This window comes from Chiloscyllium punctatum, chromosome 1, assembly GCF_047496795.1.
Source record: "Chiloscyllium punctatum isolate Juve2018m chromosome 1, sChiPun1.3, whole genome shotgun sequence".
NCBI lineage: Eukaryota > Metazoa > Chordata > Chondrichthyes > Orectolobiformes > Hemiscylliidae > Chiloscyllium > Chiloscyllium punctatum.
In genome coordinates, this window is record NC_092739.1 from 44,212,717 (window position 1) to 44,236,640 (window position 23,924).

A 23,924-nucleotide genomic window follows, 5' to 3' on the forward strand; every position below is an offset into this window, starting at 1 on the left:
TTACTAAATATGTACTTTATTGTCTGTCTCCTTAACTTTAGGTGCTTTAATGCATTTTCTAATACATTGAGTACAATATTGCTTCATATTACTCATTACAACATTTTCTTTTGTTTTTGATTTGGTGGCTGCTCCTGTAAATGATGTCGTGGAGTATGTTTTATATGGGAATTCATGATTGATTTTTGTGCACATCCTGATAAAAAAGTGCAATTTTTGTTTAAGGAAAAATTAGAGCTTAAGTAATTTTGTGAATGGCGCAGTTTATTTATGATGGCTCTGTGCTACATTTATCTGTAATATGCAATATTGAGATTTGAGAAAGATGCAAGGACTGTCCAGATAAGTTGATTGTTAGCAAACATGTGGCCAATGAAGAATAGCAAGGGTAAATATTAATTTAAAATAAGAGTGTGAAAAATAAGAGTATTATTTAAATGAAGAAATATTAGGAAATGTGGATTACAAAAAAATATGGATGGTCCTTGTACACCAGTCATTTGAAAGTAAACAGGCAGATGCAGCAAGTAATCAGGAAGGTAAATGGCATGTTGACCTTCATTGTAAAACTATTCTGAGTTCAGAAGTAGGAATCATCAAATCTCTACAGTGTGGAAGCAGGCCTATCAGCCCATCGAGTGTACACTGACCTTCCAAAGAGCGTCCCACCCAGACCCAGTCTCCCTAGTCTGCATTTTCCAAGGCCTTGAACATCTCTGGACACAATGGGCAATTGAGCATGGCCAATCCACTTAATCTACATATCTTTTGGATCATGGGAGGAAACCGGAGCAGCTGGAGGAAACCAATGCAAACATGGGGAGAATGTGTAAACTCCACACACAGTCGGCCAAAGGTGGAACCAAACCCATGTCCCTGGTGCAGTAAGGCAGCAGAACTAACCACTGAGCCATTGTGCCTTACTGCAGTTGTATGGGCTCTGGGTGACACCACACCTAGAATATCTCATGCACTTTCCATAGAGGGAGGGTAGTGAAGGGTTCATTAGGCTAATGCCAAAAGTGGTGGGATTGTCATATGAGAGATTACTTCAACTGGGTCTGTATTCACTAGAGTTTAGAAAAAAGAAAGGGGATCTTATTGAAACACATGATTCTAACAGGACTAAAAAGATGAGATGCATGGAAGATGTTGCCCCTGGTTGTAGAGTCTGGATTCAGAAGTCACTGTGTCGTGTTATGGGGATGGCCATTTCGGACCATGTTAAGAAGCATTTATTTGCGGAGAGGGTAGTCAACATATGCAACTTGTTCCACTAAAGGCTGTGTTGGTTCCACTATTAAGTGTATACAAAAAAGAAATTGATAATTTTTTAGATATTAAAGACATCAAGGGATATGGAGAAAAACCAGGAATATAGTGTTGAGTAGAAGATCAGCCACGATTCTATTAAGTGGCAAAAAAGATTTGCAAGTCTGAATGCCCTTCTGTTATGTTTCTATATTTGATTAGTCTCTTTTGTGTAAATATTTAGTGTTGTGTAGTCACTAAATTATTGGGCTAGTAATCTAAATGACTGGACTGTTTCAAGCTATATTAGTCCAGTTGCTCCCCCCCACCCTAGTAACTTTCAGGGTATAATTCTGCTTTTAACAAGAAATTAAATCTGAATTAAAAATTGATTTCATTAAAAATTATCAGAAAGCTTTTATATTGTAATAAAAATACAACTAGTTCTTTTATCATTTCTTCGATAAGAAAACCTGATTGCTGTTCTTTGTGACTTCACCCTCTCCCAATAGCTCCTGAAGCAGCCCAGCAAGCTACTTGAAACAATAGGGAGAGACTAGAGACACCAATCTTGCAGGGATGCTGATATCCCATGGATTTTGTATTTCTATTTCAAAGAACATTCAAATTGCAGTCTGTTTTGAAAATCTGAAAATCCATCAGTTTGAAACTCTAGAGAAGAAATTAAGCTTGAATTTTTAACAAACCAGTTTAGATTTATTAGGCTTTCAGAGTGTTTTTTTAAAAAAACAGTCAGGAAAGGGAATCATCACAATTTACAAAGGATTTGTATTTAAAAGCTGTAATGGCAATAGTTTTTACCATTTGAAGTGAATGGAAATCTTCTGTAAATATGGTTTGATTCTATGGCCACGCTTTACAAGATAAAACCAATATTTTAATCTCAAAACTAGGTCTGATATGTGGGGATGGAGGTGGGCATGGTGGTTCCCAGGCCCATGTAGGTGAGAGAAGTTGGGAGAAGAAATACCATAACATGTTCCTGCTCCTGCCATTTTTCTTTGTGTGGCTTGAATTCTTTGGTAGCCATCTGTCTAACGGTGATAGCCAATTGAACTTATTAAGAAACTGATTTAAGTTAAACTTTTCAGTGAAAATCCACTTTTCAAAAGGAAACTAGTCTCTCATTGTCCTTCATCTGATAGTGAGGTGAACATGAGAGGAACTGCCTTTGTGAAAGTTTTGGTCATTTGGACTGAACAACTCCAGAAATGGACTAACTGAGAGACTTCTTTACACAGCACTGTATCTGTTAGAGTCAGCTATCATTATTTGGAAGAGAAGTAGCAAGTTTTGAAGATACTTCACCTGATCTGCCTTTGAATTGCCCTCGATTGCACATCCTTACTGTGAGAATTCAGAATGACACCAGAGCAACATTCTCTTCTGCTAAGGCTTAGGACATTGCTTTCCCTTGTAATGTGTTGCAGTTGTCTTCTGTACAGTCACATGCCCCTCCATTGGGCAGAGACAATGGAAATCAAGGTGACTGTGGAAGGAAGCCAGGTCACCAAAAGAGGGCCTAAGTTCACATGCAGGCCTTTTGGCTATAGGAACATGATTGCCAAGCTGCCTTTTGCCCACGATCTTTGTGATCTATTCATGAGTTTCAACTCATAATGGAGATCCTGTTGGATTTTCCTGATCCAATTTTTCCTCTTCCCACATTTATTCTCTCCTTTAATGCCGACTGAACAAAGGTGAACTGATATCACACAAACCAACACAGAAACAATTTGTGGTGTTCTTCTGAGTAACTCTACAGCAGTGCAAGTTTACAGCCATCCTTGCTTCTATATAGTTTTTTTATTAGACAATTTTGTGCCAAATGTGATCATTACCCAACTTAGAGGTACAGTAAAGAAGTTATGTCATTTTTAAGATGGAATGGGTAATGAGAAAATAAGGGATTAAAAGTAATAAAATTTGACTTTGGGGTGGTCAGTCTTTTTTTGATTTGATATTCTGATGTTATGAAAACCATCTTTCTTTCCCCACTTTTTATCAAAGCCAAACGTTTACAAGGATTGTTATAAGATAACATCTTGGATCCAGTATGTGTCTGTGAACTTTTGGGTTGGTAGTTTTCTCTATTTAGCTGAATGCTATCTTGTAAAATAATCTGACTGGAGCAAGATTCTTGCAATGTTTTCTGTGATTTCAGTTGTTTCTGACCACAAAACCTAAACTAAAGAAGAGTTAATGCATAATGTTATGTTCATTTTTGACGACTTATTCTAAACCTAGATCTCTAAATGCCCTAAAGTTGTCTTCTCTTCTAGGCATGTCTTGACAGAAATCCAGAAGCATTTAAACCTAAGATTGGGAAAGGAAAGGAAGGTGAATCTGATAGACGACACAGCAAAGGATGTAACTGTAAAAGATCAGGGTGTCTGAAAAATTACTGTGAATGCTATGAGGTAAGCATGATGGCAAGATATTGTTCTGGACTTTCAGATTTGAAACTGAGTAAACTATTACTTGGCCACAGAGTAAAGGTCTTTCATTATATGCCCAAGGTTACAAATTTCAATCTATCTCAGAAGACTTTATAGATTGACTATTTTTTAAATGTACTAATGTGTTCTTCTCCATCCTTCCTCTTTTCTTGGTTTTCTACTGCCTTCTGGTATTCAATCTGACAACTCTTGGGCATCTTCCTCAAATGTTACACAGTCTGTGTGAAGTTAATGGATTGCTTGACTAACAGACATTTCAGCTAAATTGGAACTTAGCTTGACCCAACATCTAAATGTATACAGGTTTGACAGGGCTAAGATGAAACTCCTGACTGATTTTTACCCTTCTGGAGACTAGGGATTATTTAACTAATTGCAATCTCTAGCTGTTGCTGAACGAAGTTATCAAATACCAATCAATCTAAAGGTGAAAGAATTTTCAAGGATCTCTGGCTTCTGTCTTGTCCATACATTTCCTCCTTCTAAAAATTGTGAAAAAATACTCACTCATCAATACTACATGGCATCTGCAGCACAGAAAAGCAGACCATTTGACTCAAGACCAAGTTTATGCCTCATGTGAGTTTCGTATTAGCCTTTTGGCATTATCTTAGTGTATTCCACTACTCCTTTTCTGCTTCTTCAACTTAGCCAGTATACCCTCAAATGCATTTATGCTATCTACTACTTCTCTTTTGTGATTGTAAATTCCACATTCATAAACTCTTTAGATGTTAAATTTATTGCTGATTATCTTGTATTTTTGATCCCTAGTTTTGGTCTACATGTGAATGTAGACTAAGAAATAGGAGTCGAGAGTATGGTGCTGGAAAAGCACAGCAGGTCAGGCAGCATCCGAGGAGCAGGAGAATCGATGTTTTGGGCATAAACCCTTCATCAGGAATGAGCCTAATTTCTAATGAAGGGCATCTGCCTGAAACATCAACTCTCCTGCTCCTCGGATGCTGCCTGACCTACTGTGCTTTTCCAGCACCACACTCTACTCTGATCTCCAGCATCTGTAGTCCTCACTTTCTCCTAAGAAATAGGAGCAAGGTTTGGTCGTTTGGCCGTTATTGAGCAGGCTGAAATCATGGCGGATCTTCTATATCAATTCCATCTTCCCACATGTTTACCTATCATTTCCTTGGTGTCCAAAAAAAACTGTTGATTTTTGGCTTGAATAAACTCAACTGAGCATCTGCAACTTTATGGACTGATTCACATAAGTCCATAACCTTTTAAATGAAAAAATTTCTCTTCGCCTCAATTTAAATGACTGGTTCCTTATTCTGAAGCTTTGAGTTTAAGTACCCAGCCAGGGGTGCATCTTCCCACTTGTCTACCACATCAATCCCACTAATAATTTTGTGTCAGTGAGATTACCCCTCATTCTTCTTAGCTCTAGGAAATATAGACCAGGTCTACTTGATTCCTTAATCACAGTAATTAGTCTAACAAACTTTGTTGCACCACCTTTTATGGCAAGTATATCCTCCTCAGTTAAGACCACCAGATCTTTTAATAGTTCTCCAAGTACCTAAACCATGTAATTGCAGTAAGACACCTTCACCCTTCTACATCAATTCCTTTGAAGAAAGCATTAGCATACCATATATTTTCATTTTGCATGATGTACCTGTGGCTTACCTATCTGACATTTGTGCAAAAAAATGCCCACATTCCTCTGAATATCAACATTTCCAATCTTTCTTGGAAGAAATCTGTTTTTCCAACCAAAGTGAATATATTCAATTTGCCACCTTCCCTCCTGCACTTCTCAGTTCCTCATAGCTTACTTTTCCATTGCATTTTGTATCATCACCAAACTTGGATGCACTATTTCTCTTCATCTAAGTCATTAATGTAAATTGAGAGTAGCTGAGGCTGTAACATTGATCCTTAAATTGTTCCATTGATTGCCAGCTTGAAAAAGATCAGTTTGTTGTTTTCCAAATTACCAATTCTCAATTCATGCTAATATGTTATTCCAGTTACCATGAACCCATGGATTGATGTGGTAGGCAGGTGGGAAGATGTCACCCCTGACTGGGTGCTTGAAAACTCAAAGCTTCAGAAAAAGGAATCAGTCATACAGAATTGATGCGTAATAACTTCTTGTGTGGAACTTGATCAAATGAATTTGAAAATTCAAATGTACTACCCCACAAATAGAAACATTTATGTTATGCTTTTGAAGTTCCTGCCAGCTGAAGTTACCATTTAGATGCAAACTTATCTCAAGTAATCATAGCTTTCAGAATAACTGCCAATTATCATTATACCATTATTACTTCAAGGAAGGTCTGCTCCTAAAATTCCAGCACCATCTTTATTGAAGACACAGATGTTGAAATTCACAGAATTCTGCAGCTTTCAAGTTCACCGTTCAAATTTAACTATCCGTCTATGAGCTAATTGATATTTCCCAGGAGCAGGAATGCCAGTATCTCAGCAGGCAGACTATTTTAAATCTTAATCTAGCCAGCCAGAAAAAAACTGCACATTTTCCCTACCTCTATTATTCTGTTTTAGATTTAATTTTCAGGTTTTCATTTCCAGTTTACCAGACAGTGTATTACAAGCAACAAAAATAGAAATTGCTGGTAAAACTCAGTAGGTCTGGCAGGAACTGTGTTTTGTTCTTCAGTTCTGAAGAAGGGTCATTGGATCCAAAACATTAATTCTGTTTTCTCACCATAGATGCTGTTTTTCTAGCAATCTCTAATTTGTTTCTGACTTGCAGAAGCTGCAGTTCTTGGGTTTTTTTAAGTCCATCACAAATATTGATTTGTTTTGCATGTGAGAAACTTCCTGTTATGTCTTAAATTTACCTTGCAATAGTTTGAACAAACTGTTTGTTTAATTTGAAATGGTAGTCCAGATTTAGCTTTTTCTATTCCTTTAGTGTACATGAATGCCTTTTTGAGTCATGTCTGACACATTTCTACATGTCTCCAATCACCTTATCTGTTTACTTTGCAGCATCAGTATAGAACATAGGAGTAGCAGGAGACCACTCGGCTCTTCAAGCCTACTCCACCATTCATCATGCCCAACTCAATAGCCTAATCCTGCTGTTCCCCGACCCCCTGCCCATAACCTTTGATGCCATTTGTCCCGAGCTGCCTCTTGAATACATTCAATATTTTGACATCAACTACTTCCTGTGGTAATTAATTCCTCACCATGCTTTGGGTGAAGAAATGGCTACTCATCTTAAATGGTCTACCCCAAATCCTCAGACTGTGATCCTGCTTCTGGACACACCCACCATTGGGAACATCCTCCCTATCCTGTTAAAATTTTGTAAGTCTTTGAAATCCACCCCCCCCCCCCCCCCCCACATTTTTCATTGGAATTCAGATGAATATAATCCTAACCTAGTCAATCTCTCCTAATAAGTTAGTCCTGCCATCCCCGGAATCAGCCTGGTAAACCTTTGCTGTGCTCCCTTGAGGAAAGGAGAACAAAATGGCACACTGTAGGTGTGGTCTCACCAAGGTCCTATATACTTGGTAACAACACATCCCTGCTCCTGTGCTCAATAATGAGAGATAACACTGAGTGTGCAATCAAGAAGCACTTTGAGTGATAACCTGCTCACTTATTGAGATTCAGTTTGGGCTTTGTCGAGTGTTCTTCATCATACCTCATTACAGCTTTTGTCCAAACACTGGAGAAGAAAACCCCAGCTAAATTCCAGAGGTAAAAGTTACAGTTCTTGACATCAAGGTACATTTTGATCAGGTGTGGTTTCAATAACTTCAAGCAAAATTGAATTATTTGAGTCAACCCACTGGTTGGGTTCATGTGGGCACAAACGGAGGAGGTTGTGTTTCATGGAAATCAGTCACCTCAGCCCAGCTCATCACTGCAGGAATTCCTCAAATACCTTCAGCTGCTTCATCAATAGCTTCCCTCATGTCATCATGATTAGGGATGTTTTCTCAAGATCGTACAACATTCAATGCCGTCTCCATAGATACTGAAATTAAAACAGAAAATGGCTGATAGTATCTATGGAGAGAGAAACAGTTAAATGTATCAGGTCCCTTATTTTCAAAACTGGGAAACAGTTAGAAATGTAATAGCTTCAAAGTAGCTAGAATGGAGGGTTAGTGAAGCAGTGAGAAATAAACAATTTCTGTGAAAGGGTGAAAAGCAGGCGACATTAAATGAAAGATACCGAAACATCGTAAAAAATGAGTAAGTTACTCCATCTTTCAAGCCTGTTTTGCCATTCAGTATGATAATGGCTGCTCATTCCACTCGGGATCCTGTTCCTGCATTCACTTCATACCCATTGATTCCTTTAATCCTAAAAACTATATCTGTCTCCAACTTGAAAGTATTAATTGCTTTGGCCTCCACTGTTCTCTATGGCAGAGAATTCCATCAACTTATTGCTGTCAGGGTGAAAAATATTATCATTTTAGTCCTAAATCGCCTACCCCATATCTTTAGACTGTGTCCGCTCATTCAGGACTTCCCTGTTAGCAGGAACATCCTTCCTGAGTTTACCCTGTCTAGTCCTGTTGGAATTTCATTGGTTTATATGAGATCCTCTCTCATTCTTCTGAACTTCAGTGAATATAGTCCTAACTGATCTAGTTTGGCTTCATGTGTCAGTCCTGTCATCATCCCAAGAAGCAGTCCATGGCTGCAAGTAGCAGGTACATGACAAAATTCAGGTTTGGACTGGAAATGACAAGACACCTGTGTCATACAAGTGCCAAGCAATGACTATCTCCAGCAAGAGAGAATCTTGCCATCACCCTTCGATTGTCTGACACCTTTCCTGAATATCCTAGCATCAATATCCTGGACCACAAACTTTATTTGGACCAGCTATGTAAATACTCTGGCTACAAAAGTGTGCCAGAGGCTGAAAATTCTACAGCAAGTACCTCACCACCTGACTCCACAAAGCACAAGTCAGAATTATAAAGGAATTTTGCTTAGATGAGAACAGCTCCCAAAACACTCAGGAAATTCAACACCGCCCTGGACAAAGTAGCCTGTTGGATTGACAACCCATCCACCGCCTTAAACATGCATATTCTCTGCCTGTAGCACACTGTGGTAGCAGTATGTTCCATATACAAGGGGCACTGCAACAATTTACCACAACTGGACTGCATCACCCATTACTGCTAGCACTTTTGTTAAAAGAAAAAACTGGTGCATGAGAACACCCCCACATAAAATTTATATATCAATTTGATTTTGAACTCTATCATTGCACTTTCACTGTCTCAAGATACTGAAAATCCTTTCATTATAGGACTGCGAGGGATACATAATCTATGAACCTCCTTTCCAAGTTGAAATGTCAACATCTCCTTTCTTGTCCAAAAGTGTAAGCTTTTCATTCTAGGCATCTGCCTGGCAAGTGGTCTTTGCATTTCCTATGGGGTGGCTTAGTTTTCTTGACCTAAACGATCTCTGGGTGCAACATTGCCAGTGTGCGATAAAACTTGTATAACTTTCTGTTTGACTGTTTTGGTTATGTAGTTTTGTTTTATTCCATTGTTTGGGCAAGTTGAGCGAGTGGCACTTTACAATTATTTGCATTAAATTTCATCTGTTGTTTTGCACATTCATATATTCCATCCAACCCATTTTTGTTGTATTAGTGAGTGGCCAACTTTGATTCTCCAAACTTTTCTGGCTTGATATCATCTGCAAAATCAATTAATTTGACTGAGCACCTTTATTGTTGTCTTCTGTTTTTACTTTGGAAAGAAGTTTTGCTTTGTTTCAATTCCATAATTGGGAGAGGTAATGATAATACCACTGGACTAGTAATCCAGATGCTTAGGCTAATGCTTTGGAGGTGGAATTTTCATCGCACCATTACTGTTAATTTTTATGGAATTCAAATTCTAACAAATTTTGAATATAAAGCTGATCTTTGAAATGGTGACTATGACAACTATCATCAATAGTCATTAAAAACCCATCTGGCTCGTTAATCTCCTTTTGGGGGAAGAAATCTGCTCCTGTCTGATCTGGTCTCTGTGACTCCAGATCTCCAGCAATGTGATTGACTCTTAACTGCCCTCTACCATGTAGTCCAGGGGCATTTAGCAAACTGGAACAAATGCTGGTCTTGCCAATGATGGCCATTTCCCACAAATGAATAATAATAATAATAACTTAATCCATACCAAACAAATTAATGTTTTGACATGATTGGGTTATATTCCAATGTTGTAGCAGCAATGCTTTACACTTGGAGTATTGTAAGAAAAGTAGACTGCAACAGTACGAGAGAGACGAAACAAATGCAGCAACAAACCAAATTGCTTGGATCTTGTAAAAGTCTGAATGTAGACCAAGGTCTGCTGATGACTCTATCCCACTTACACATACTTTTGTGAGAACTTTAGCACAATGAATTCTGGATTCTCATAGGTAATATTGCATCACTAAAATATCTGTTCCCACTTCACAACAGTATAGCCCTGGATAGTTGCTTTCGACATACTGTACTTGCCTTTCTCCAAGTCCCACCAGCTCAACAACAATTTCAATTTAATTATTTTGTACCTCCAAGAAAATATAAACCCACGTGTTGAAGAGATAAAATGAACACCAAGTCAAAAATAAGAAGCTATTACGAGAGAACAGAAAGTTTTTAAAGATAAGGATCTGTGATATGTAGACAGTACTGGCGAGAAATGACCATGGAAGCAATGATAGACAATGGCAAAGGTGAGAGGTTGGCTGTGGATAGCACAAATAGAGTTTTATGACAGTAGATATTAGGTACTGAGAATAGGAGAGAAATACATTTAGAAGAAAGAAGACATAACAGCTGCGAAAGAAAATTGAGGATAAGGTTAATTTCAAAAGTTGAAAAGGGATAGCAGCACACAACAATTGGCATGACTACAGGGCATAGATTTAAAGTGAGAGGGGAAAAATTAAAAAGAACCTGAGGGGTTAATTTTTGATGCAAAGGGTGGTGTATACATGGAACAAGCTGCCGGAGTAGTGGTAGAGGATGGTACAATTTGAACATTTGAAAGACATCTGGATGGGTACATGACTAGAAAAGGTTTAGACAGACATGGATCCAATTGCAGCAAATGGGATCTGGCCAGCGCAGATGAGTTAGATTGAAGGGTCCGTTTCTGAGACATTTTGACTCTTAGTCTGGTAGGATCAGTAGTCATTGAGAATTTTAAAATGGTGATAAGTAGAAAGAGATGTAGAAAGTAGAAACAGATACAAAAGGTACTGGAGGAATTGGAAGAGAGGCTTCACTCATTCCATAACAAATAATGGGTGCTAGGTGGGAAACGGACTTCAGTAAGAGACAAGATCCTGCCACCCAGTTGCAAATTTCAAAGCTAACATGTCAGTGCAATTGTGCTGAAAACATTTGTAGATGGTAATTAGCATAATAATTTAGAGGAAAATGCTGTGACCGGTGAAGTATTTAATCCTTTGAGTCTATTCATTTTGTTAGGAACATAATCTTGATCCGAAACCAACACTTCCAATGAAGGAATTCATGAACACATTATGGAAGTCTTTTTGCTCAGTCTGTTTCATAAGTTTACTTCTTTATGGGATAATGTTTCACCTAAATTCAGGTCTAACTAGTTACTTGTTAACTGAGTGTTTCTCCCTTTTTCCTGTGCTCTCAGTCTCTACCAAGAAGGATGTTTGCATCTGTGCCTTTTAGCCTTTTGAAAATTTGGACTGTTCTTGCCTCAGTGTTCTGTCTTGTGGACAAAGCTTTGGGGGCATGTACATTGGATCTACTGCCTGTATTCACTTGATAATTTTCTTTTACTACTGCCCATTGCTGAAAAGATAAAGTGTAAGTGCTATATAACAGACACCCGATCCTCTGCTGCCTGAAAATCTCATAAGATTTTAATAAAAGAATCCTCCTCAGTGATGCCTTTGTAAGACTAACATTGAACTCCCTTTGGTAAAACTCTTGACTACAATTTACAGCAGTAAACTGCAAAAAGAAAGCATTTATGAGTGAATTAAAAACTACGTTTAACCTTACAAAATAAATGTTGGTGAGGTTAGGCCGTTTAATTTATATGGAATCTGTACATCTTTTCTCTGAGTAGTCTGTCATTTCTCAATGTTGCAATGATGGGAATGGAAAAATCAGTTATGGAACAGTAATGTCAACATGGTCTTTCAGAGCATAGGGTTGCTCTCTTATTAGATGGAGAGAGAACTGGTAGTGATTTAACCTGAGTGTCACCACACCTCAGGCGAGTGGAGATTGGTCCTGGAATTGAACTCACATAACAACTGGTATAATCCTAAGAGTGGTTTATGACAAACTGATGGATTAGCTTGAGAACATTACTCTTTACAGTTCTGATTTAAAGTAATAGTGCATGGGATGAGTTTTCTTGAAGTCTTCTCAGCATTTCAATATTTGGTAGACCTTTAAATGAAAATTTGACAGTTCTGCTTATCGTATCCTTTGTTTTAGAGAAATGCAACATTATTTTATCAAAATGGTTCAGCTCATTGAAAACATAAAACAGTTGCTAGCTACAGATGATGATTGAGTGAAATACATGACATTGAAATCTAATGTTTTCCCTTTGTTATTGCTTCTCAGGCAAAGATAATGTGTTCATCGATATGTAAATGTATTGGCTGTAAAAACTTTGAGGAAAGCCCTGAGCGGAAGACCCTCATGCATTTGGCAGATGCCGCAGAAGTGCGTGTCCAGCAACAGACGGCTGCAAAAACAAAGCTTTCATCACAAATATCTGACCTACTGACCAGAACAATGCCAGCAGTTACAAGTGGAGGGGGAAAGTAGGTCATTCACTGATTCCAAAACTTGTGACCGGATCAGATTTTAGACAAGCTAAAAATACCATTATTTCAAGGTTGTAGGAGCAAATTACTGCACTTGCTGGAATCTGTACTGAAAACAACAAATGCTAGCGGTCACAGCAGGTCAGACTGCATCCATGGAGCTTGCTGTCTCTCTGTCTGTGGATGCTGTCTGACCCACTGATCTTCAGCATTTGTTGTTTTCAGAATTGTTTCAAGTCTGTTCAATTTGAAATTATAGGTTTTTAAGTATTTTTGCGTAGCACACTTGATCTCCCCATAATTCATCTTAGTACTTTAAATTATTTTAATTGATAGGTGTCTGTTTCAGATGTAGGGGCTATCATAACTTGTTCTCGCTATTTTTGTTCTACTTCTGTTCTATTTAATTCAATGGTCCTGTAATCTCCTGCCTTGAGCTTGATGTCCATATATTGGTTAAATATCTGAAGAGTCATAAAAATGTACAGCATGGAAACAGACCCTACAGTCCAACTCGTCCATGTTGACCAGATATCCCAACCCAATTGAGTCCCACCTGCCAGCACCTGGCCTATTCATATACCCATCCAGATGCCTTTTAAATGTTGTAATTGTACTAATCTCCACCACTTCTGGCAGCTCATTCCATACACATACCACCCTCTGCATGAAACAGTTGCCCCTCAGGTCTCTTTTATATCTTTCCCCTATCACCCTAAACCTATGCCCTCTGGTTATATACTCCCCCATCCCAGGGAAAAGACTTTGTCTATTTACCCTATCTATGCCCCTCATGATTTTATAAACCACTATAAGGTCACCCCTCCGCCTCCGACGCTCCAGGGAAAACAGCCTGAGCCTATTCAAACTCTCCCTACAGCTCAAATCCACCAACCCTGGCAACATCCTTGTAAATCTTTTCTGAACCCTTTCAAGTTTCACAACGTCTTTCCAATAGGAAGGAGACCAGAAATGCATGCAATATTCCAATAGTAGTCTAACCAATGTCCTGTACAGCTGCAACATGACCTCCCAACTCCTGTACTTAGTACTCTGACCAATAAAGGAAAGTATACCAAATGCTGCCCTCACTATCCTATCTACGTGCAACTCTACTTTAAATGAGCTATGAACCTGCATTCCAAGGTCTCTTTGTTCAAGAACACTCCCTAGGACCTTACCATTAAGTGTATAAGTCCTGCTAAGCTTTGCTTTCCCAAAATGCAGCACCTCGCATTTATCTGAATTAAACTCCATCTGCCACTTCTCAGTCCATTGGCCCATCTGATGGGCGTAGAACTTTTCAGATATTGAAAATATTGTATTTAATGCAAACTATTGTTTTGATATATTTTGCAGAAGATAAAATATATTTTGTTCTTGTGGTGTTAAAAAGGTCCTGTGTTGCAGACAAATGGGAGAGAGGATTTGAATTTGTTCTTGTTCTCTTCATCCATATTTATTTCCCTGTTTCTGTTGATAAAGGTCAATCTATAATGACCTGCAGCAACTATTTAGGGTTAAAACAGATGCATGCTTTATTCAAAACCAGGGGATGATTGTCACCACACACACACAAATATACACACTCGCACGCATACACACACACACACACACACACACACACACACACATGCCCCGCATGCGCGCACACCCCCGTGCATGCACATGGAATATCAAGGAAAAGAAAGTAAACAATTAGCAATAACTGGAATTCTTCATTTAAAGAGGCAAGATTTGCTTCAGGATAGTCAGCATGGCTTTGTCAGAGGGAGGCCATGTCTAACAAATCTGATGAGATTTTTTGAGGAGATCATAGTTGCATAGCATAGAAGCAGACCCTTCGGTCCAACTAGTCCACGTCAACAATATCCCCAAACTAAACTAGTCCCATATCCCGCTAAACCTTTCCTGTACATGTACTTATCAAATGTCTTTTTAATTGTTATAACTCTACATGCATTTCCTAGCAGTTCATACCACATATGAACCACACTGTTTTTGTTTTTAAAAAAGGTTGTCCCTTATCCTTTCTCCTCTCAACTTAAAAATATGACCCCTAGTTTTAAACTCCTCCATCCTGGGCAGGGAACCCTGGCCATTCACCTTTTTATCTATGCCCTTCATCATATTATGAGCCTCAATAAGGTCAGCCCTCAACCTCCTGTGTTCTGGGGATAAAAACACCAGCCTTTCCTGTATAAATTCTGTCCTTGTTTGTATTCCAAAATGCAACACCTCACATTTATTCAAATTAAATTCCATCTGGTACTCCTCAGCCCATTGACCCAGTTGACCAAGATCTCTTTGTAATCTTTGAAAACCTTCTTTGCTGTTCACTATATCACCAATTTTGCTGCTATCTGCAAACTTACGAACCATGCCTCCTATACTCTCATCCATATCACTTTTATAAATGACAAACAGAACTGGACCATTACTGATCTGGTCACGGGCCTCCCGTCTGAAAAACATCCCTGCACAACCGCCATCTGTCTCCGAACATCAAGCTAAATTTGTATCTAATTGGTAAGCCCACCCCAAATACCATTTAATCAAACTTTATTAGTCATTCTACCATGCGGAACTTTGTGAAAGGCTTTGCTCAAGTCCAAGTAAACAACGTCTGCCGATTTTTATTTTTAAAAAAACCTCAATCAAGTTTGAGATATGATGTTTCTCATACAAGACTATACTGACTGTCCCTAAGCTGGTGTTATGTGATTTTTGTTTTAACTTGTCTATTGCAGGCCAACCACCTCATTACCCCTAATCAATCCTTGCCTCTCCATGTGAATCCTATCATCCAGAATCACCTCCAACAACTTAGCTACCACTGATGTCAGACTCTCAGGTCTGTAGTTTCCAGGCTTCTCCTTACAGCCTTTCTTAAGCAATGGCACAACATTAGCCACCTTCCGGTACTTCACCTATGGTTTTAAATAATTTAAGTATTTCTGCTGGAGACCCCGCAATTCCCTTCCTAACTTCCAGTTAGTCATAGAGTCACCAAGTGTTTGGATGATGGTAGGGCAGTTGATGCAGTTATATGGATGTCAGCAAGGCCTTTGACAAGGTCCCACATGGCAAACTGAAAGAAGGTAGAAGTTCATGGGATATAGGATAACTTAGCAAGATAGATTCCAAGTTGTCTTAGTGACAGGAGACAGAGGGTGGTGGTAGGAGACTGTTTGTTTGTTTTTGTCTGGAGGTGGTGTGCTGTAGCATGCTGCAAAACTGCCTTGATTGTTTGTGACATTTGTAAATGATGTAGATGAGAATGTGGGAGAGGTGACCAGTATATTTGCGGATGATGCAAAAGTTTGACTGGGTTGTTGAAGGGGAGGGCAGGCTTGTATTAGAATATGGGAAGATAGAAACGATTGGTCAGCTGAGCAGATCAGTGGCAAGTGAAATTTAACTCTAAGTATTTGGAAGTAGGAACAAGGCAAAATAGTACTTGAATAGTAAGACACCAAGAAGCTCAGGAATACAGGGATCTTGGAGTGCTTTACCATAGATCCTTGAAGGGAGCAGGACAGGTTATTAATGCAGTTTAAAATATAGAGGATTCTTGCCTTTATCAGTCATGGCATAGATTATATGAGCAGGGAGATCACATTGAAGCTGTACAGAACTTAGTTTAGGTCACAGATGAAAAATTGTGTGCAGTTCTGGTCACCTCACTATGGGAAGGATGTGATTGCACTGCAGTGGGTGCCAAGTATATTCACTAGGATGTCTCCTGGGATGGAGCATTGCAACTCTAAAGAGTATGGATATTCTTGGGTTGTTTTGTTTGGAGCAGAGAATGTTGAGGGTGTCCTGATTAAGATGTACAAGATTATGAGGGGCATGGATAGGGTGCATAGAGAGCAGCTGTTCCCTTTGGTCGAAGGGTCAGTAACAATTGAGCACAATACTAAAGTGTAAAGTAAGTTTAGAAGCAATTTGAGGAAAGCCTTTTTTTACCCAGAGATGTTGGGGAGGTCTGAAATGCACTGCCTGGGAGGATAGTGAGGCAGGGACTTTCACGATCTTTAAAACGTACTCTGAGCATTTGAAGTATTGTAATATTTGAGGCAATGGCACTAGTGTAGGTAGTATATTTCTGGTGGTACTGACTTGATGGTCCAAAGGGCCTGTTATTAACTATATGATTCTATGACTCCCCTAATTTTTGTGTTGTCTGCAAACTTACTAATCAAAACATCCACATTTTTATCCAAATAACTCTTATATACATTACGAACAAAACTCTAGTCAGAAAAACACCCCTCCACAACTATCATCTGTTATCTATAACCAAGCCAATTTTGTATCCAATTTACCAACTCACTGTGGATCTCGTGACTTAATCTTCTGAACTAGTCTACCATGAAGGATCTTGTCAAATGCTTTAGTAAAGTCCATGTAGACAGCATTCACTGCCATACTCTCATCAATCATCATTGTCATTTCCTCAAAAAAATTCACATTTGAGACTAGGCCTCCCCTGCATGATACCATGCTGACTATTCCTAATAAACCATACTTTTCCAAACGCGAGTAAATAGTGACCCTTCAAATCTTTTCCAACAATTTCCCCAAGTTTAATTTGTTGAAGCTTAATTTGGCTTCAGCACACTCAGCATTTTACCATTAATTAATATTGGAATGAACCTACTTGATTCAGATCATACTAGTTTCACTTGAGAATTAATCCTTTAGGGACCATCATGTTTAAGATACTTTTGAGGTAAATTAAGAAATATTTGTAGTAAGCCTTTATGAATTTGATACGTACTTAATAAATTTTGTTCATTGTTCTTGTTCTTCGTTTTCCAGGTTGCCATTCACATTTGTGACAAAAGAAGTGGCAGAAGCAACTTGTGAATGCCTTCTGGCACAAGCTGAAGAGGCAGAGAAGAATAGTCAGACAAAAGCTGTCACGGAACGCATGATCCTGGAAGAATTCGGGCGCTGTTTAATGCAGATTATAAACTCAGCAGGAAAAGCCAAAGGAGATACTTGTGCTCTGAGTTGCTGATCCACCAATTGCTGTCCTGTGGAAACTGAACAGGAAAAATCATCAGTGAAAACTCAGCTAATGGCTTTTTCCTAGATTAAAACTGAAAAGTTTTGGGCTTACCATGATATTTTACAGCTGTATGGTTAGCAAGAACTTTCAATAAGTCAGATTATTCCTTTTTGGCAGACTTTGTGTGCATTGTCTAACTGAGGTGCCTTTTTTAAACTTAATGCTTAGAATACAGAGGAAGTAGATTTTATGATGTAAAATCAGTGTGTGAATATGCAAAACCGTTGTGAAGAAGACACCGTTTTCATGCTAGTGGTGACATTTTATATATTTTCCATCCCTCTATGCAAGGTTGCTTTCTCTTTGACCACCTTTTCCCCAGGATGTTATTGACACTTTGGGCATTCTGATCCCTCAGTGAAAAGTGTCTTGTTAGTTTGTGGTACATTCTGTCTCTGCATTTGATAGTGGAAGATTTAAGTACTATACCTACAATTAAAGATACCCTCAAATTACTTTCCAAAAGCATTATGAAGATGATCATGATAATTAAAAATGTAACAGACCTGTGGATGGAAATACGGTTTTGTGTGGCTGAAAAGCTTTTGCATTACATATCATCTTGGTGTTAATGTAAATGTGTATCTCCTTATGAGATGCATCATCAATTATTGAGTCATTTGGTCCATAGCACTTTGAAAATCTGTTAACTTGCTGTGAGCTAGTATTGAAGGGACTATCGGCTTTATAAGATTTTGATCAACTGATGGCTTTGCCCTATATCAGACATGGCAAATTCATGTATTAGGTATATTTGATTAACATTGACTTTCACCCTCTGACCATTTTGTTGACTTTTTCTCCACCTCTGAACAAAACTGCCAATTAAGATCACAAGCTGGCACTGCAGTGTAGGTTGTAGCAGGTTATCTGTTTGTGTGTCTCCCTTGCTCTCCAATACCACCTCCCTCACTCACTCTCTTCCCTTCCCTTCCCTTCCCTCCCTCCTATTATTGGCTGTTTGTGAGCTGCCATACCAAAGTGCAGGCATTTGCCTGTGAAAGGGGAAAACAATAAAGAGCTACCCTTTGATTTGTAGAAATAGTATTGGCAGAGGTCCAAAAACACATTCTCAGCTATGAACAGAGAACAGGAAAAGGGGAAGAAATGCTAGAACAGTCATCACTTTTATCTTTCCAAAAGAAAGTCTTCTGAGAAACATAATCTTGTCACACAAGGGTCACCTAACATTGTGAAAAACACACAATTTTTAGGGTAAGCTTTTTTTTACATAAAAGCATATTTGCACGACCTTTTTTGTAAAGTGTGCTCTGTTGAATAAAGTTGCTATAACCATTTCGATGATTAATGAATGGAGGTAGAAGCCTGAAAGTGAATGCTTCTCTTTGAACATGTCAGCATGTCCATTTGCAATGACAGTGCAATATGCAAAAATTCAAGGCACACTTTTTAAAAACTGTTTTTGAAAAATGTAGGCAAAATTGATTATTTCCCTTATTTTAATTTGAAATTTTAAAGAAGTTTTCTAAAGTATTACTACATAATTCTGCTGTAGAAAGACATGTTGAAGGTTTGCCTGTTTGAATCAAAACTAATAGTCAACTTAGTGAAATTTTGGTACCAGCAGTGTACAGTGTCCTAATCTTCTCAAAACTTTTTTGTTAATTTCTGCTATTTTCATATGACTTGAGGAATAGCCTGTTAACCTACAGATCGACAAGGATGTTTTTAAAAAGGTATTTTTACAGAATGTTAGAACAGGGTATTTGATTACAGTCCATACCTGCCTTAGATTAATTATTCTGAGTAATGATGTATAAAATGTATATTCGTGGATAAGTTGTTTCTCAAGCTTGTACTTTATCAGGTTTCAAGAGGTGGGGGGAAAGCGTTGTCTTTCTCTACTGTACCAGGAATTGAAATGCTATACTAATTTGTATATATTCTGTTTATTTAGTTTCTGCAGCTGTATTATGAATATTTAAATATTGTATACAAAAGTACTTTTGGTTATCTGAATGGAATTCAGATTACGTGTGTAGATTGTGAAAATAGTGTGGATATCACTGTGGGTGTTTTACTGGTTTTAATTTGAAGATGCAGTTCCATATCTTTCTGGTGTCTTGTGTTTTCCTCTGATTTTTCTGTACTACATTTTATATATTTTTTTTTCTTCAAGCTAGTCAAATACAATGCAAGAAGCTTTTTGTAACAACCCAAATATTAAATTGATTAATTGCCTTCTATGTCACCTTTTGAAAGCAGAAGTATACTTTATTTATGTTAAATCAATTTTAGATTTGTATTTCATGCAAACTGGGAAGCCTATGAAAGATGTAAAACTTTAGATAACACGGTTTGTCATTTCTTTTTTAAATTTAGTGATTTAAATACCCTGTGACAACTTAAACTGATAGCCAGATAAATGGGCATCAGTCTTTGAATGGATAATTCAAGTCAGCTCTCCAGAAAACAGCCATCATGTTTGGATATTTCAAATATATACTTCAGGATATACACTTTCAAGTTAAATATAAAGCAATATTTGTCCTTGGTATTGTCTGTGATCTTAGTAATATGACTTCCTCAAATGTATTTGTGCTGTAACTGTTCACTACTTGAGAGGATTAGACATGACAAAATGCATGATTCTCAGTACAGTTTACTGACAATGCTGTCATTTTTCCAGCTAGACAGATTCGAGAAATAAATTTGTTTAACCCTTCCTTTCACAAATTCCTTCTGAAGAGCAGTTTATGTTGGTAAAGGGGTCCACCTTAATGTAATTTTGATTTCTGGGAATTGGTTTTGAGATCAGTAAAGAATGAGAGCTTAGAGAACAACACCAAGATAATTAATATTAACAGATTTAATTTTTAAGTATACAGTAGCGCCTCGACTTATGAACTTAATCCGTTCCGGGACCCGATTCACGAACCGAATCAATTTTTCCCATTGTTCGGATAGCGTAAGAATGCTTGGACATAGCAACGAACGCTGTTCACAGCGCACGCGCCAAAGATGAACTGAATGAGATCGCGCGGGGCCCGAGAGTTTCTGCATTCAACAAGTGCGTAGCAAAGCAGAACAATGAAACCATGTGGTGGCACACGGGCTTTTTTGCGCTCGTACCTTGAATTTCGTACGTGTGTTGAAGCAAAATTTTACGTACAATCCTGTTCGTAAACTGATTTGTTCATGAACGGGGTCGTTCGTATGTCAAGGTGCTACTGTATATGCTAAAACATAACCTGTAACTTTTAAAGGAAGAAAAGTCCTGTAAAGACTAGACTTGTGGTTTTTTTTGCAGTTAGTGGGATGGTGCATAACACTGGAATAACTAATGTGTGGTACAATAGATTGTGGGCATGTGTTCTTCACTCTCTGATCCAAGTTTTAATTCCCCAGCTGTTTTGCTGTCCCCACAGAACATCCTTTACCTGCACTTGGGCAATTCCTACCAATTGACTGGTGTCATTTCATTGTGACATGATGTGCAGGTAACCCTAGCACTTGCAATCTGTATATGATCCAGGGGAATAAAAGATGTCATACTTTCCCAAAAACTTTGGATAAGATGTTTTCTGGTTTAACCTTGTTTGCTTTGTCTTTTAATTTTCTCTCATTCTTTTGATCTGTGCACACTATTTTCTAGACAAAGGAACAAGCAAAAAGCTTAACGTACATGTTCTGAGAAGCAAGGTTTTGTCAGTTTCCTTTTGTGGGTGTCATTCAGCTGACTGTGAATCATAAAACAACTGAGTTTGGATTCTCATTCTATCTCTCTGAAGTTGTTTGTTAAACTTATTGTCTACTATTTAGCTTCTGGGCCTTTGTTTTTTTTTCAAAAAAATCCAACTATGATAACTTAGGCACTGTGTACAAGATACAGATTTAGGCTTCAACCTTCAGTTTTGTAATGAAATACCAAGCACCCTCTCTTTCTGACTCCTCCTTGAGAAGAAGAGGAGTAACATGTTCTAGAATAACTTGCAACAGCTAATTCATAATGGCATTACAAACTCCTCTGAAGTAGTTAACCATGGGCCAGATGCATGTGGAGGAAAGATATTGTTCCTCATAGTAAACTTTACTTCAAAAGTCATGCAGATGTGGCTAGTTCCAGGATTCCCAACATTAAAGAAGTCCTCCTTTGTAGTCCTGTTGTGAATTTCACTGATAATAAGTAAGAAATTGAAAACCACTTTCCTCATCCTACACCTAAACTATGGCCTTTCTCCTTTAGTGATTATTAACCTTTAAGGTATACCAGAATAAAAATCAAGTTAATAAAAATTATTCTGTTATATCATTTTTGAGATACCTTTTTAAAAAGTATTGACTTTAATAGTGCATGTGCTTTTGTCCTAACAAATCTGATCAAATCATGATAGTGTTGCTAATTGCACTGCTGGAGAGGGGTGTCAAAGACTGTTGTGTGTGAAGTATTTCTATAAAAATACAAAAATGGAGGAGCTGTTATATTGCACAACTTCCTGATATCAAGGGATAGAAGAACTTTGATCATTATTAAGAACGTTTCTTTTTAAAGGTTATCTGGTCACTTCTATGTTGCTTCCAATGCACAGCACTATAAGAGTGACTATCTCCATGACATTCGGTCACAGTTTGACTGTGGAGCAATAAAGAATTTGCCATTGCTCGACACTGAGGTTGTCTCACACCACTTGAACTTGAAATTGTTCTGGCGTTGTGATGCCAAGCTGTTCGTCGTCCTCTGAACTTTAAGGAAAACTAACTTCAGTTTATGTTCTGAGAAGCTGGATGTTCTAATTTCTGTTCTTAACATTTGATATTTACTGCTAGGGATGAAAACTTTGCATTTTGTACGCACACTTTGTGCGCTCGTGACGGTGTATGAGTTTGCAGTGCTCTGGTGCTTCTAATTGCAAAAGGGTATCTATGCTTCAGATTGATAATGGCAAAAAAACGACCATTACATTTTCATTTGTGTTGCTTTCCCTATGCTGCTTTGTGGATTAACAAACCTTTTTATATATAATGTAGTATACTGAAACTGATATATTTAAATGCAGCTGTTGTCTGAAGGGTTTCTGACTACTGCATTGCTTGATAATTTCTATATGAATGTCAGATTTGTTCAGCACAAATTTCTGTGGAGATTTTAACCACCCAACCATGGGATTTCTAATTCTTTATCCTCCACAATGTTCATTACTCCTCACACTTGAAGGGAATCATCACCATGTTAACCATCTCACTCATACTAACCACTTTCAAGGGATCTGCAGCATTTTCTATTTTGTGTTTCTTGAAGTTGATAACTTTTGGAGAGAAATCAGGATTGAATCGATTTGATTAATATCACATCATTTAATCATAACTGGCATATGCTTTTAAAGCAGCAGCCACATAATCAATATGCTAGTAATAGGATTTAATTGGATCAGCTGAAAAAAATTGTACCAGTGGTCAGAATAAACCTGAATAAGAATATGTTGCTGGTGCTAAGCACCTGTTGTAAGATTCATTGGATGAATAGGTACTTGATGATTTTCCACTTTACCTTTTAAATGGAATCTGAAGCTTTAATTTCAATTCTATCTTCTGTTTATTAGAAACTGATTTTTGTAATGTACTTATGCGAATTTTATATTAAAAAGCTGCATTTATAATAAAAATGTATAATTGGCTACTTGTTTTGTTGCTCGTTTGTCTTGATTTTAGCAACATAACAAATATTTTGTTTTGGAACCTTACCATTTAAAACTGAATTTCTTAACCTCCCTGTCTACAATTTAAATGACTGGATAAAAGGACATAATATGGGTAGAAAAGTGTGGTGCTGGGAAAGCACAGTAGGTCAGGCAGCATCCAAGGAGCAAGAGAATTGATGTTTTGGGCATAAGCCCTTCATCGTGACAGTTCTGATAAAGAGATTATACCCGAAACATCAATTCTCCTTTTTTGACTCTGACTCTGATCTCCAGCATCTGCAGTCCTTACTTTCTCCATGGACATAATATGCAAGAGGCAATTGAGTAGAAACTTAGAAGTATGGAACTAATTTTTATCATAATAGATGGTGACAAACTTGCTCTAATTTCCAGAGACTAGTTTTTATGGTGAGTTTCTAGCTTGTCTCCATCTGATAGAAGAATAACCTGCATATAGCTCCTCCAGTAGTAAATTAAAGGGCAACCTGTGCATGTTGTGATATGCATTACACAATATTTTAAACTGAAGAACATTTCAACTGAGGCATGGATCTTGAGATTGCATTAAGCCTCAATGCTATAGAGTAAAAAATATTCTTATGTAATAGAAACCTCATAACTTGATGCTGAGAAGAA

At 37.9% G+C, this 23,924-nt stretch overlaps 1 protein-coding gene across 4 annotated transcripts in view; it reads left to right on the forward strand.

Annotated features, from left to right (window-relative positions):
- Nucleotides 1–23,256, forward strand: part of lin54 (lin-54 DREAM MuvB core complex component) — an 86,907-nt gene extending 63,651 nt beyond the window's left edge. For 3 of the 4 annotated variants that reach the window (XM_072552305.1, XM_072552128.1, XM_072552215.1), the window contains exons 12-14: nt 3,555–3,692; nt 12,343–12,545; nt 17,376–23,256. In XM_072552305.1, coding sequence (XP_072408406.1) covers nt 3,555–3,692; nt 12,343–12,545; nt 17,376–17,577 — 543 coding nt within the window. In that variant the 3' untranslated portion in view covers nt 17,578–23,256. Of the gene's footprint in view, nt 1–3,554; nt 3,693–12,342; nt 12,546–15,298; nt 15,402–17,375 lie in introns of those variants that run through there. The other variant, XM_072552396.1, reaches the window with a different exon arrangement.
- Nucleotides 23,257–23,924: the final 668 nt, after the last annotated feature.